The sequence below is a fragment of the Saimiri boliviensis genome, chromosome 9, assembly GCF_048565385.1.
Source record: "Saimiri boliviensis isolate mSaiBol1 chromosome 9, mSaiBol1.pri, whole genome shotgun sequence".
NCBI classification, from domain to species: domain Eukaryota; kingdom Metazoa; phylum Chordata; class Mammalia; order Primates; family Cebidae; genus Saimiri; species Saimiri boliviensis.
This window is the reverse complement of record NC_133457.1, coordinates 93,740,474-93,755,618: the sequence shown is the minus strand read 5'-3', so window position 1 is coordinate 93,755,618 and position 15,145 is coordinate 93,740,474. Positions and strand designations below refer to the sequence as shown.

The window sequence follows — 15,145 nt, the reverse complement described above, 5'->3', positions numbered from 1 at the left end:
AGAACTGGGTCCAGCTCAGGTCCAGGCTCTGCCAATTAGACCGGCCAAGAATGCCCACTCAGGCCCGTGTTCCTGCTCCCCGTCTGGTGAGATAAATGCATGCATTTGCCTGGCTGCTTCTCGGGTTCTAGTTTAGAATCACTGGGGGCATCAGCTGGGGAGGGGGCTGGAGGGACTTTTTTCAGCTCATTCCCCTCTCACTCAGCTACTGAGCATCTGCTGTTTGGGGTTATGCCAGGCTTGGGAACCACAGAGAGGCACAGCTGTGGGTCCTGGGCACAGTGAGCTAACATGTCAGGGCCACAGCCCAGCCCCCTGTTCATGAATCAGAGCAGAAACAGGCATGAGCCACAGCATCTCTCTGCTGTCTAGACCCTGGAGTTACAGAATCGTGGACTCTTAGGAGCCTTGTCACATGTTCCTGTGCTCTCGTTTCACACCAGTAAACCAAGGTCCAGAGAGAAGGGAAGAGCCGGCTTCTGCCAGAGCCAATGCTACACCTCAGGCCCTAGGACTCCCAGCCCATGCCCTCCAAGGCACCCTGGGACTCAGCCCATGCCCTCCAAGGCGCCCTGGGACTCAGCCCATGCCCCTTCAAGGCGCCCTGAGACTCAGCCCATACCCCTCCAAGGTGCCCTGGGACTCAGCCCATGACCCTCCAAGGCGCCCTGGGACTCAGCCCATGACCCTCCAAGGCATCCTGGGACTCCCAGCCCATGCCCTCCAAGGCGCCCTGGGACTCAGCCCATGCCCCTCCAAGGTGTCCTGGGACTCTCAGCCCATGCCCTCCAAGGCGTCCTGGTACATCACTAGCCAGCAACAGGATCTTCAAAGTGGCTGAGAACAAGGACCGCTCTTTCTCTGCTCATAGGGCTTCCTTTTGTTTGCAGCTTTCACGCCCAGGCTCCTTCTCAGAAGCCCAGGCATGGGGGCTTGCAGGTCTGTGGGAGGCCCCTCATGCCACTCTGTCCCTTCCTCAGCACTGGCAGGAGCACCTGTGCTAACTCCAAGCCTGTCCCTCACCCAGCAGCCCCCATGCCTGATCCCTCCAGCCCAGGGTGGAGGGTGCTGAAGCCAGGCAGTATAGGTCTGAAATGTAGAAGGCTGGACAAGGAGACAGACAAATGGACAGAGATCATGAGGTTTTCCCTTGAGGCCCAACTAAGAGCCTCATGGGCTGGGCCCTGCCCTCTCTCATTTGCTGTACCAAGCGTCTGCCCCAGCTGTCTAGATAGAAATTGACTTTCCCTGAACCATCACAATGCCACGGGCTTCCCAAGCCGCAGAAACCAGGAGGAGCCAGATACTCATGGCTGCCCTGGCCCACTCCTCCCTACGCTGTAACCTGGCTGCTGGGGTTCCTGACCTCAGAGATGGCAGGGGTATCTAGGGTGCTAGCTCTGATACGGGGCCGGGTTCTCCATAGCTGGCCTGCAACTGCATCCTTCCACTGTCCTGGTTAGTTTGGACTGTGCTTCAGGATCGGGGAGTTGGTCCCTACCTTAGGGGCTAGAGAGCCAGTGACTGGGCAGCCAATCTGGGAGCAGGAGAGAAGGGTGGTCGTTCAGGCCTTGGACCCTGTAACCAAATGGAACTGGCATTGAATCTAAACATAAACCCCTCCATTGATTAGTAGTAACACCGAGCAAGTCCCTTAATCCGAGTCTCAGTTGCTCCAACTCTGTCATTGGGACAATAAGTTACTTCCCATGCAGGGTGTCCTTTCCTCAGGGAAGCCTTTCCTGAGCTCCCAAATTAGGCCTGGTCTCAGTTATGCACCCTGAGAACCTGCTGTCCTTTTCCTTCAAGGCGTTTCTCCCAGCTGGAATATTATCTTTCCTTGTGCAATTATTTGGTTGTGAACCTCTGTCCAACCATAAACTCCACGAGGGCAGGTGTTACCTCTGTTCAGAGTTCTTCACTGTCTCCCATGGCACAGTGTCTTAGTGGATAACCAATATCTGTAGCAGAGAAACAGCCCCTTCCTCAGGCCAGATTGGAGCAGAGCTCATCCCTTGGCTGTGGGCTTACATTCTTCCCTGTACAGAGGAGAGGTCACTGTCAGTCTGTGCTTGTGCCCTGCATGTGGTAGCCTCTTCTGCTTCACAAAGCATTTCTGAGAAACACTCCCCATCTCTCTAGACTTGGTGGACAGCAGAGTGCCCATTCCAACTCCTGAGGCTAGAAAATGACACTGGGTGGCTGCCAGTTCACTTGTAAAAACATTCTGTATTAAAATGATCAGTATTTAAAAGAAGTTAGTTTCTGGCTGGGCACGTGGCTCACTCCTGTAATCCCAGCACTTTGGGAGGCCAAGACAGGTGGATCACCTGAGACCTAGGAGTTCGAGACCAGCCTGGCCAACATCGTGAAACCCCATGTCTACTAAAAAGACAAAAGAATTAGCCAGGTGAGGTGGCAGGCACCGGTAATCCCAACTACTTCGGAGGCTGACGCAGAATTGCTTGAACCTGGGAGGCAGAGGTTGCAGTGAGCCGAGATTGTGCCACTGCACTCCAGCCTGGGCACTAGAGTGAGACTCTGTCTGTCAAAAAAAAAAAAAAAAGTTAGTTTTTTTCCCCATTATATTCCCTTATCCAATGTCGTTAAACCTTCTTCCAGCATTATCTTTTATACAACACTTTTGCTACGCATCTTTCGGATTTCCATGGCAAGTCTGCTTATCTTTAAAGATAATAAAATATCTTCAGAAAGGAAATCAGAATATACACAGGCTAGAAATATGCCATCATGAACTCTTTAAAAATTTAATCTTTTTAAATGACTCCTGATCTTTCTGCTCTTGGGCACATTCTTTCCTTCACCTAAGCGTTCAAAAAATCAAGGCATCCTTGTGTCTATTGAATGGATCAATGCACAGCTCACTCAGAGCAGAGCAGAGGTTTTTAAACTGGAGAAGGTGATCTGTATGAAAAGACAAGAATTTGGGTAAAACCCCATTATCTAACCTGGCATTGACTGATAAGTAGCATTGAGGATCTTAGACCACGAAACGAGGCCAAAAAAATATCTTAACATTGTTTCCAAAGGCTGATGTCCTCCCAATTGACAATCAAACCCGGGTTTTGGTGGCTCTTATCCTCTCCTCTGGGTACATTTACAGATTTGGGTCAATAGGAGAGAGTGGTAAGCAGTATTAAAGAAAGAAAAAAAGTGCATGGAAATCTCAAATTAAATATCAGCATGAAAAATGCGGCAACATCTGTATAGCTTTGTTATAACCCAATAGCACAAACTTATGCCTCACTCTTCAAATTATGTCACACACTTACATAAGTTTCATGGAAGAAATGATAATGCAGAGCATGATGTCTAAAATGCTTCAATTATTCACAAATTACTGGGAGCTATTGCAGAGCCTATCAGAAAGAGCAAAGACTTTAGATCCAGCTGGGCTCTGCTGCTTCCTAGTGTGTGAATTTTCCAGGTTATTGAATCAGCCTGAACTTCAGCTCTGTCACTGTAAAATGGTCCCTCTGAGGATTGGTGACAAGAAAAACAAAAACCCAACTGAAAAAAAAAAAAAGGCCAGCAACCCCCAGTCATCGTCAAAAGAAGAAGAAAAGAAACCCAGTAGCCATACAATTTCCATTTTTATTTCCAAAATGCTTTCTTCCCCATCCCCGATCTCATATGGCCCCTTCTGGGAGGGGAGAGATGATTGTCCTTCTTTATCAGATGAGGACGTTGAGGCTCAAAGAGATGACTTGTCTGCCCAGAATGAATTATAACCGTTTCTTGGCAGAAACACAGCAGCTTTCATCTTTTGGTCTGAATAATAGTCAAGTTGCATTCCTGACCCCAAACCCAGCCTTCACCTGTTCTGATCGCTGAGCAAGGACAGTGTGGTGTTAGAGCCCCGCCCAGGCTATAAATGGTGCACAGGGAACCTCTGGGCTTTAGAATTTTAGAAGGACATTGGTAGACTGGGGTGTCAGCAGAGGAGAGTAGCTAGGGTTGAGCTGGGGGGACCCAACCCCTGGAAAAAGAGTTTAAGGGGCGACAGTGTGAGCCAGGGTGTGTGTAGCTGTAGGGCCTGGGGCTGCCTTTTTCAACACCTGTGGGGCCTCCCAGGGAGGGAGATTCAAGCTTTAAAGGAAGAAACAGGACCCATAAGCAGGAAAACCAAGGAAAGTAATATTAAATCCAGTATGTGGCTGGGCACAGTGACTCACTTCTGTAATGCCAGTGCATTGGGAGGCCAAAGCAGGAGGATCACTTAAGGCCAAGAATTCAAGGCCAGCCTGGACAACATAGCAAGACCCTATCCCTACAAAAATTAAATTTAGCATGAAAAATGTCCTGACCCTCACAGAGCCCACAGTAGGGTTGGGCTGTGCTGGGAAGCAGGGGCTGGACTGGAGTCAGGGCAGGGAAGTCACAATCCTATCGGCCACTGCAGTGGGCTCCTTCTCCCTCGAAGCTGGGATTCTCGTCCACAGCACGAGATAATGTCCTAGGACCATCCTGTGTATTGGGAGGCAGGGGGCATCCGGCACAATGTGCCTGACACCAGGAGGGCTACAAAAATGATCTCCCCTTCCTTCATCCTCAGTGGCCTCACTCCCTTCACTAAGTCACCCTGCCCAACCCTCACCAAGGTGCAGGCGGGGCTGAGCAGCTGGGGTCCTGACTCGGCAGCCCCTCTCCTCTGTAGGTACTGAGCGAGGCTCGTGTGCGGAAGCCTGTCAATGTGCAGATGCTCTTCTCCAATCCCCTGGATGAGCCAGTGCGGGACTGCGTGCTGATGGTGGAGGGAAGCGGCCTGCTGTTGGGTAACCTGAAGATCGAGTGAGTCCTGGACCCAAGTGGCGACGTGGGGATGGCGGGAGGGGATGTGGTTGGGGGGGTGCCTCCAGATCCCCGGGTCCCAGGGTGGGAAAGACAGAGCACCCTGTGACCTTGAGTTCTTTACTCTTTTGAGGGTCTTGGAACTCTAGAATCTGCCTTTGCATTTGGTTTGGGGGTTCACCAAACAAACCTGAACTCCCGGGAAGTCCAGGTCACCAGAGCTAAAAACTGACCTTCAGGGATTAGAGTATCTGGGAGATTATGGGACCCCCCTCCTGCTTCCCCTGCTGAAGTGTCCCAGGGCTGGAGGGGCCCCATAACCCAGAGACAGCTAAAGAAGCAGTGGCCTTGCCCAGCCCCCACCAGAGCAGGACAGGTGGCCGCAGAAGGCCCGTCCAGTCTGCAGTCCATCTGTCTCCCATCGACACTGATTCGTGCTCTCCCCATCAGCGTGCCGACCCTGCGTCCCAAGGAGCGGTCCCGGGTCCGTTTTGAGATCCTGCCCACCCGGAGTGGCACCAAGCAGCTGCTCGCCGACTTCTCCTGCAATAAGTTCCGTGCAATCAAGGCCATGCTGTCCATCGACGTAGCGGAATGAAGGGCCCTGATGGCCTCCCGTACAAACTTGGGTAACACGGAGCAGGGAGGGCTCACCATGGAACAAACCCCCTGCCCATGCTGTCCAGCCCGGGAAACCCCCTCCATCTCCCAAGGCTGCCAGACATGGACCTCCAGGCTCCAGCACATCCTCCCTCCCCTGTCCCCCAGGTCGGGGCTGGGTCCACCCTGGCCCATGACTCGATTACTTTTGCACGTTCCCTGGCTGCTTCTCCCCAGGGCTGCCTGCTCTGTGAGCCCCACAGCCCTGCTCATCCCTCATGCCCTTCAATGCTGCAGGATGGACTGGCCCCTGACCCAGGGACTCTCCAAATGGGATGCAGGAGAGAAGCTGGTCTAGACCGTTTGCTGATCCCCAGCCTGCATGGGGCGTCCCTGCTCCTCTCTCAGGCCACCACAGAGGGCAGGGGATGGTTAGGCACCAGCCACATCACCCACACCTCAAAACAAATGTTAAATAAGTGCGATCACATGGCACCAACTCTACCTACCATTGCACCAATGGTGGTGAAGGAGAGACGGGCTGTGGCCGTGACCTTCTGGAGCAGGGAATAAACTTGAGGAGGCCATGTTCTCTGTGTTTCAATGTCCAAAGGGAGTGGGCTTGATCTGCAAGGCTCTAGGTTCAAAAATAGGGAAACATTTCAAACCAGTTTAGGAAAACTTTAACATGATGTCCAAAAATAGATACAGCTGCCTTGGGAGGTAGCTCCTGGTCACAGAAGGCTTCAAACATTCTCTGTGTGGCTGGGCAAAATTTTCAGACCTTTCTACATGCATCACAGTGAGAGCAGACTTCAGTTTTTGCTGGAACCCTCTGCCAGAGCAGGCTCCGGGGGTGGCCCAGCCTCTGCACACACGGAAATCCACACCCCTCTAGCAGCCAGGAGCAAATGTGTGCTTCCACCAGCCACAGCGCTGTTAACTCAACCTGAACCTTCTCTGCCTTCATACACACTCTGATGGTTCCTCAGCCTTTATCCCTTAAAATAACCTCAAGCAGGCCAGGTGCGGTGGCTCACGCCTGTAATCCCAGGACTTTGGGAGTCCGAGGCAGGTGGATCACGAGGTCAAGAAATGGAGACCATCCTGGTCAACATGGTGAAACCCCGTCTCTACTAAAAACACAAAAAATTAGCTGGACATGGTGGTGCGTGCCTGTAATCCCAGCTACTCAGGAGGCTGAGGCAGGAGAATTGCCTGAACCCAGGAGGCGGAGGTTGCGGTGAGCCAAGATCGCACCATTGCACTTCAGCCTGGGTAACAAGAGCGAAAGTCCGTCTCAAAAAAAAAAAAAAAAAAAAAACCTCAAGCAGATCCCATTAGCTTTCCTGTCGCTTGTGCTGACTAATCCCATTTTGATAACTCTACATCATTTTCTGAACTTAGGAGACCAGTTGAATCTAAATAGAAACCTCAACCTCACACCCAGCTCAAAGCTTCTCTCCCGTGTGCAGCACAGGCCTTACTCACGCCTGCAAAGGAGGCACTGTCCATCTCTCGCCTTCTTTCCCTTCCTTCCTCAAGTGGGGAGTTGCTTGATCCCTCAGAGTTGGAGCAGAGAGAGAAGAAGAAAAGTGATAATTGTCTGTTTCATTGGTGCTGGTGTCACGCAGCCAGTGACGCTCTCTGTGTTGCCGGCGTTGAAATGCAGGCTTTCTGCACTGCTCGCTGCGGACGCAGGCAACGTGGTCTCAGGTTCCGACCCTGAAGGTGCACCCCACTACCTCTGACTACCCTGGAAGGAGTGTGCTTTTACGATAGCTTGAGCCAGTTTCTTTCATGGGATGCACTCACCACAGGAAGCTTGCACTTCCTCGCCCTGCCAAGTACTGGGCTTAGTTGTCAATTTTATTGATTTTATTTTTACACAGTTGAGGAGATCATGAAACTCAGAATGCATTAGGCACTGTCTCTTGAGAATGGTTGCTATGGCCCAAACCCTGAGCCAAGTGCTTTATCTGCAGTGTCTCCTTTAATCCTCCCAGCACACCTATGGGATAGCTGCTGCTACCTCCCACGTTACCACTGAAGAAGCTAAAGCTCGGAGATGCTGAGTAATTGGTGCAAGAGCACAGAGCCATGAAGTGGAGAAATTGGGGTTCAAACCCTTCTGTCTACCTTTCAAGCCAAAGCCGCTATGCTAATGTGTCAGACACTTTTGGTGGCCAACAGTCATTCTTCCTTTCTTGCTAATTGAACCCTGGTTTTGTCTGGGGCCCAAAATCAATGCGGCCAGCCTCAGAGGACAAATTCTGATTGGCCTAAGCCCATCACAGCAATCTCCTTCCCTTTCGCCAGCTACTGCTTTGAAGGTGGATCTGTGGCCTAGCCTGGGAATTATGTGGATTCCAAAGGTTAGGCCTTAAAAGGGCTTGTGTGCATCTGTCTTCACTCTCCTGGAACATGACCTTGAGATTGCTGTGTGAAGAAGTTGGGTCCATTTTTACGTTAGCCATGCGTGGGTGTCACTTATTTGTCCCACCAGGAAAGAGCTTGTTCAGCTGCGGTTCAATTAGTTGACAGTTTCCAGCTGTTAGCACCTTTGGGCTCAATCTCAGCTTTTGAGATCAGGCCATTTTCTTCCTGGGCAGTCCCAGACAGTTACTGAGCCAGTAGGAGAACCAAGACCTGGTGGTTTCTGTTCAACATCGACTCCTATAGTGGGCGGTTTTTGTTCCGGAGCATTCTGTTGGGTTGGTTGAGACACTGTCAGATCTGCATTGCAGTCTGAGTCTCTCCCCTGCCCAAAATTGCTTTCTTCCCTTTTTATCTTTCAAAGGCATTATCCCTCAATAAATCTCTTAAACTCCCAACTCCATCTCAGCGTCTATTTCCTGGAGGATTCCTAGTTGATACTAGGATATCACTCCTAATTGATGCTAGGTCTGGCATAAGAAAGCAGTCAGGTCAAGTGAGGTGGCTTGCACCTGTGGTCCCAGCAACTCAGGAGGCTGAGGCAGGAGAATCATTTGAGCCCAGGAGTTTGAGGCGGCAGTGAGCTGATTGTGCCACTGTACTTCAGGTTGGATGATGGAATGAGACCCCATCTCTTAAGAAAAAAAAAGCAGTCAGTAAATTAAGGATTTGGGGTTGAATCACTCACCATCCAGCTGCCATGAACCCCATCCTCACCCCATATTATCCCAGGCAATATGGACTGGTACATTTGGGTGGATGCCCTCAAAGATTTTGACTCCCAGACTCCTCTGGACCCTCAGAGCCCACAGGCACGCCTGATCTCCTTCCTATTAAGATCCAGTAACTACTCTCCTCACCTTCTGCCCCATATGGGAAGACAGTGAAAAAATCTCTCCCCTGCAACATGCGTCCTACTCAGGATGTACTTCTGCCTCTTCTCTTGGCCCACAGGCTGATAAGTCATGTTAAGTTGCAGCATAACTCAATTGGGGATGTGCCATGTCTGATAAAGAAATAAAGGGACCGTAGTCCAAAGGATCGGAGAAACTAGCCATCATGTGACAGCAGGATCATGGGAGACCTCTGGGAGTGGATTTGAGGGTGCTTAATCAAGGAAGCTGCAACATCAGCCTGAACAATGGAGAATTTATTGACTTGGGGCCATTCATTTGTGATATAAGATTTAACACCCAGGTGAGGATCCTGAGAGCTGGTGCAAACTGGCTTAGTGGCTCCAAACATCTGGAAGAAGTGATGGCTTATGCTAAGTACAGTTGAAATGGCTGAATTGTCATGATGCATGATAGAGGAAAGAATTAAAAGGCTCAGGGAAATAGGGATGCTGGAGTTGACATATTTCAAGGGACCAGAAGACATCTTCCAAAGGATTATGTTCCCTCAGAGGGCCCAGAGGACACACCCACCATTCACTAAGGCCACCAGAAATGAGTAGTGACAGAGCCATCCACCCTTATAACCAAACACCTCCTACCAGCCCTCCACGCCAACACTGGGATCACATTTCAACATCAGAATTGGAGGGGACATACATCCAAACCACATCAGAACGCATCCTTCAGAGAAGGTATAGACCCACTACTGCACTTGCTTCTCCATTTGCCTCCATTCATGGCTCAGCTCCATCACTTCCCAGCTTCATAAGCTTGATCGTACTACCTAACCTCTCTTTCCATAGTTTTTCTGTTTTATACAATGAGGGTAATAATAGTACCTCTCTCGTAAAGATTTAATATGCCTTGTGCATAATAGAGGCTCAATAAATACTATATGTGGCAGAGTGTTTGCAAAGATGGCCACAGTCATTTCTCCCATCCTTGTAAGCCCGCCCCAACATCACTAAGAAATTCAGTGGTGGCATCCTCTACATTTAAAGCAAAAATAATAGCAGCATTGTAGAAATCAAATGTATGAAAATAGTAACAATGGCCAGAAAGGGAAAATAAAAATGCACTGATGTAAATTTCTTATACACTACATGAAGTAATAAAATATTAATTGAAGATAGACTGTGACAAGTTAGAGATATATATTATAAACCTAAAGAAACTAGTAAAAGAACAGAAGGCTGGTGCAGTGGCTCATACCTGTAATCCTAGCACCCTGGGAGGGTGAGATGGGTGGATCACTTGAGATCAGAAGTTGAAGACCAGACTGGCCAAAATGGTGAAATCTCATCTCTCCTAAAAAACAAATAATACAAACAAATTAGCCAGGCATGGTGGCACGCCTGTAGTAGTCCCAGCTACTTAGGAGGCTGAGGCATGGGAATCACTTGAACTCAGGAGGCAGAAGTTGCAGCGAGCCAAGATGGTGCAACTGCACTCCAGCCTGGGTGACAGAGTGAGATCCTATCTCAAAAAAGAAGAAGAAAAGAAAACAGGCTGGGCATGGTGGCTCACGCCTGTAATCCCAGCACCTCAGCAGGCTGAACCAGGTGGATCACCTAAGGTCAGGAGTTTGAAACTAGCCTGGCCAACATGGCAAAACCCTGTCTCTAATAAAAATACAAAAATTAGCTGAGCATGGTGGTGCAGGCCTGTAATTCCAGCTACTCAGGAAGCTGAGGCAGGAGAATCTCTCGAACCCAAGAGGTGAAGGTTGCGGTGAGCTGATATCATACCACTGTACTCCAAACTGGACAACAGAATGAGACTCCATCTAAAAACAAACAAACAAACAAACAAGAAGACCCAGTTATCAGTAATAAACCAACAAAGTAAACACAGTGTAATAGTAAAGAATACTCAATTAATAGAAAAAGAAGGCAAAGTCCAGGCGCGGTGGCTCACACCTATAATCCCAGTACTTTGGGAGGCTGAGGCAGGCAGATCACGAGGTCAGGAGTTCAAGACCAGCATGATCAACATGGTGAAACTCCGTCTCTACTAAAAATAGAAAAATTAGCTGGGCATGATGGTGCACACCTATAATCCCAGCTACTCGGGAGGCTGAGGTGAGACTATGGTTTGAGCCCAGGAGGCAGAAGTTGCAGTGAGCTGAGATCGGGCCATTGCACTCTAACCTGGGTAACAGAGCCAGACCCTGTCTCGAAAAAAAAAAAAAAAAAAGTTTGACAACTTAGATACTCTAAGTGAACAAATTCCTTGAAAGACACAAACTATCAAAACCCATTGAGGAAGAAACAGATATCCAGAGTTTCTCCATATCTATTTTAAAATTTGAATTTGGAGTGAAGCTCAGTAGAAAACTCTCCAGCTGAGCCTAACACAAATTGCCAGCCACAGAACTGGGTGTCATTTTGTCACTACATTTTCATGTGGTTTGTTATTATATGTTATTATATTATCCCCATGAAAATATTTATTCATTCTCCAGCACTCAACTCAAATGTTCCCTCTTCTGCAGAACCTTCTCCATCTCCCTCCCACATGGCTGCATCCAAGGACACCTGGTCCCTTCTTTCTCTATGCTGTCCCTTCCATTGTCTTTTTTAACTTTGGCTTAAAGTCATCTGGCCTGCAGCTCTCCTCCACTGTCCTAGACTATGTGCCTGTCACGGGCAAAAGCCATGTCTTCTCTAGCCCTACATTCTCCGCACTTAGCATAGTGCCTGGTGTAGGTTAAGCACTGGTAAGAATTCGTAAAAGAGCCCAAAAGTAAACAAAATTGGGAATGAATGAATGAATGAATGAAGAGGGGACTGATTGAATTTTAATATCTAACATTCATTGAGGTGTACAATATGCTAGTCACTGTTCTAAGGCTATTACAAGTATTTGCTTAATCCTTCCAATAATCCTTTGAGAAAAGTATTAATATTATTCCCATTTTACAATAAAGAAGCAGAGATTTTGAGAGTTACTTAAATCATGAGATAGTAAATGGCAGAGCTGGGATTCATACCTGGGTAGACTGGCTCTAATACCTAATCTGTATGTTATGCAGTACTGCCTATGCAAATTCTAAACAAGTATCCAATGATAAATGCCATCACAGGCTTACAAAGAGATACAGAAGAAAATGAAGCAGAAACAAGGAAGTGTGTCTGCGCTGTGGTACCCAGCCCTAGGGAGGCATTCTTGGATGCCTCCTCCCAACCTCCTTTCCTGCAACTGCTTAGTTTATTGGCTTTCTCATTCCTATGCTGATGAGCATCCCTATTCCCAGAAGCAGCCTCTTCGCCCGTCCTACTTCTGGCTCTAGACCACTCCTCCTCCTAACCTTGATCACACTTGCCTGTGGGAGCCAGCCTCACAGAGCTAAATCCGACATGTTCCATTACAATGAACGTTAGTACCAGGGGATCTCCCTGACATTGTCATTTCTCTTCCCAGCAGCCTTCAAAGGTGGACATTATTACACACTGGTACCAATGGGGGAACTGATGTTTAAAGCAAATTGTCTCCATTCCTTGCTCTCATGCTAGTCTTCACATATCTTTATAATCACTTATCATACTTTGTTGCAATCATTTGTTATTTGTCAATGGTTGCCAGTCGACAGGTGGAAACACAGGTCAATATGCATAAGATGATTTGTTGATGTCACATTACAATACATTATATGTTCAGTGGCCTTAACATAAGTTCAGTGTGTTGTCCCTCCTCAGAGCATAATTGGTTGTGCTATGCAAAACTGCAATGGAGGATTATATAGCAACTCCATCATTCTCCCACACTGCCTTGGATGATCTGTGCCCCTGACTCACAGAATCAACAAGCACTTTTAGTATGCCTCAGAAGATGTAATCAAGGGGGTTCGATCTGGAACAAAATTAAGTAATGTTACTTATATAGTCAGACTTTCTGGTCATTCTGTCGTAAATTTGCTCTCTCTATTAAAAAATTTATAAGTGTATGGATGCATTAAACTATTTTTATACAAATATATTCACATTTTAAAAATTCCTTAAATATGTAAGCCTGTAAGTTCTCCCTTCCCCACTCCTTGTTCACTCATTCCCCGAGAGGACGTGCCTGTTATGAGTATGAAGTATGCCCTTCTCAATACTTCTTAACCCTTAGGAATGAGAGTAGGGCACCTCCTACTGGTAGATTGGAGAATTACCGGTATTTGTAAAATCATCTGACGGCCGGTGCTTCAGACTGAAGGACCAGCCTTCTGTTTAATCATGAAATGCATGTAGGAGCAGGGAGGACAACTCTATAAAGAGGTTTTGGTATTTTGTGTTTGACACTGGCAACCCAACTCACCTGATTCTGCAATATATGACCTCCCAAGGGCATCAGGCCATTAAATTATATGGCCAAGATTTCACTGAATCACAGGTGATTAATGAGTCCCTCCTGTGACCAGGTTCTGGGGGTTCAGTGCAGATGATTTGTGCTTTCTGAAAGTTTATCATCAAGGAGGTGGGAGGGTGGGTAGTGGGATGGACGTGGGAGAAGGTAGGAGGAAATAGATGATAAGATGGATAGCAAATAAAAAATATAAATTCAAGTAATGATTAGTACACTGATGAATAAAAGTCAGGATGGGAGCATTTCGGGGGTGGGATTGGGCAGGGCAGGGAAGGCTCTCTGACAGGTGGTATTTGGGTGGAAATTTGACATGAATGATGAGCGAGAGCCATGTGAACATCTGAAGGAGCAGGTTCTGGGGCAGGGAAATAAAGCCAGTTGGGAGTACCCCTGGCATGTGTGTGGAAGACAAGGGAGCCAATGGTCCTGCAGTGAGCTGGAATTACAGGTGCATGCTACCATGCCCAGCTAATTTTTGTATTTTTAGTAGAGACAGGGTTTCAGCATCTTGACCAGGCTGATCTTGAACTCCTGACATTGTGATCCACCCATCTTGGCCTCCCAAAGTGCTGGGATTACAGGCGTGAGCCACCACGTCCAGCCTCAAGTAGTTATTATCTAAGTGACTGATAGAATGTGCTCTAATGGGCGGGGATGGGCAGGATGGTAAGGTTTCTCAAACTTTTGTGTGACTCAGGATCAGCTAGGGGTGCTTATTAAAATGCAGATTCTCACAATCCACCCCCACGCTCACTGACTGAGACTCACAAAGAATATGCATTTTTATGGCATACAGATGCGTCTGATGCGGGAGGCCCACTGGGCTGACTTGGTGAGCAAGGGCACAGGCAGACCCGGGTCTGCTGCAACGTCTTCCTCTTCCTCTCAAAGTCCCAAGTTCTCATCTGCAAAGCTAAATGTGATCATGGATGTCAAGGCCCTAACAGTGCCTCAGTGGGCACAGTCATAATAAAAATAATATTTATGGCACCAGGTTGCCTAGGGATCCTTGCTCTGCCCCTTAACTGGCTGTGTGACTTTGGGGAAATTACTTGAACTCTCTGCACCTCAGTTTCCTCATTTGTACAACACAGGTAATAATGGTGCCGGCCTCACATACTCATGATGATGAGTGAGTTAATATATATGTTGAACACTTAGAATAGCACCTGGCAGATAGTAAGTGCTCAGCAAATTATTACCGTCAGGGCTAGGCACTGGCTAAAGCATCATCTCTGTCAAAGTGGTTGTTTACTGCCACCCCACAGCACCAGGATTTGAGAGTACAATTCATTCTGACTGGAGGTAATTGAGAGGACTTTTGAAAGAGGTGAGATTTGGATTTCTCTTTGGTCAGAAGTGATCTAATCAGAGCTGAGTCTGTGGTACCAGGGAGATCCCTAGATTGAGGGATCTGAGGATCTGCCTAGAGCAGAGCAGAGACCCCCTTTTCTGGAGAACCACAGGGGTAGGCATGGATAGCTGTGGCTGGAATGTTAAGACTCAAGGATGCTAGGGCTGGAGACAGCCTTGCTGAAATCTTAATTATAACCAGCAGAGAGAGCCCTAGGTACTACAACCAGCCTCCAGAATTTAACAACTAGTGAATGCCAGACTCAGGGACTCAGTGATTTCAACATGCATCAAGAGTTGCATCAAGAGTGAGATAAGCACCCTCCAGAGTACATTGAATGCAGCTGGGAAGCTTGTTAAAAATGTAGATCCTAATCCAACATGGAAGGAGGTGGGGACAGGGAGCTGGGGTAACATACAGATGTGTATCAGGCCCTCCAATCTCTCGGTCTCACCTGTCACTTGTGCCAGTCGCTGTTGCTGGAACTGGCGTTGGCATCTGACAGCATCTTCCTTTGCACTTGCACTTGGGACTCTTGTTCCCTGTCTGTGCCTTTCCTTCTGATGTTGAGGAGCCACCTGAGCAGCTTGAAACTGGAAGTACAGAGGAGTTAATACCCTGCTTGATGATCCTTTCGTCTAAGAGATAGGGGTCAGTGGATCCATTCTTCCACCTTTCTCACAGAGGCGCACAGTCC

The 15,145-nt window shown here is 48.2% G+C and overlaps 1 protein-coding gene across 2 annotated transcripts in view; it reads left to right on the top strand.

The window, feature by feature from the left end:
* Positions 1-8,239, top strand: part of TGM3 (transglutaminase 3) — a 130,626-nt gene extending 122,387 nt beyond the window's left edge. The window contains exons 12-13 of one of the 2 annotated variants that reach the window (XM_003941041.4): positions 4,679-4,812; positions 5,263-8,239. In XM_003941041.4, coding sequence (XP_003941090.1) covers positions 4,679-4,812; positions 5,263-5,410 — 282 coding nt within the window. In that variant the 3' untranslated portion in view covers positions 5,411-8,239. The remainder of the gene's footprint in view (positions 1-4,678; positions 4,813-5,262) is intronic. The other variant, XM_039479734.2, reaches the window with a different exon arrangement.
* Positions 8,240-15,145: the final 6,906 nt, after the last annotated feature.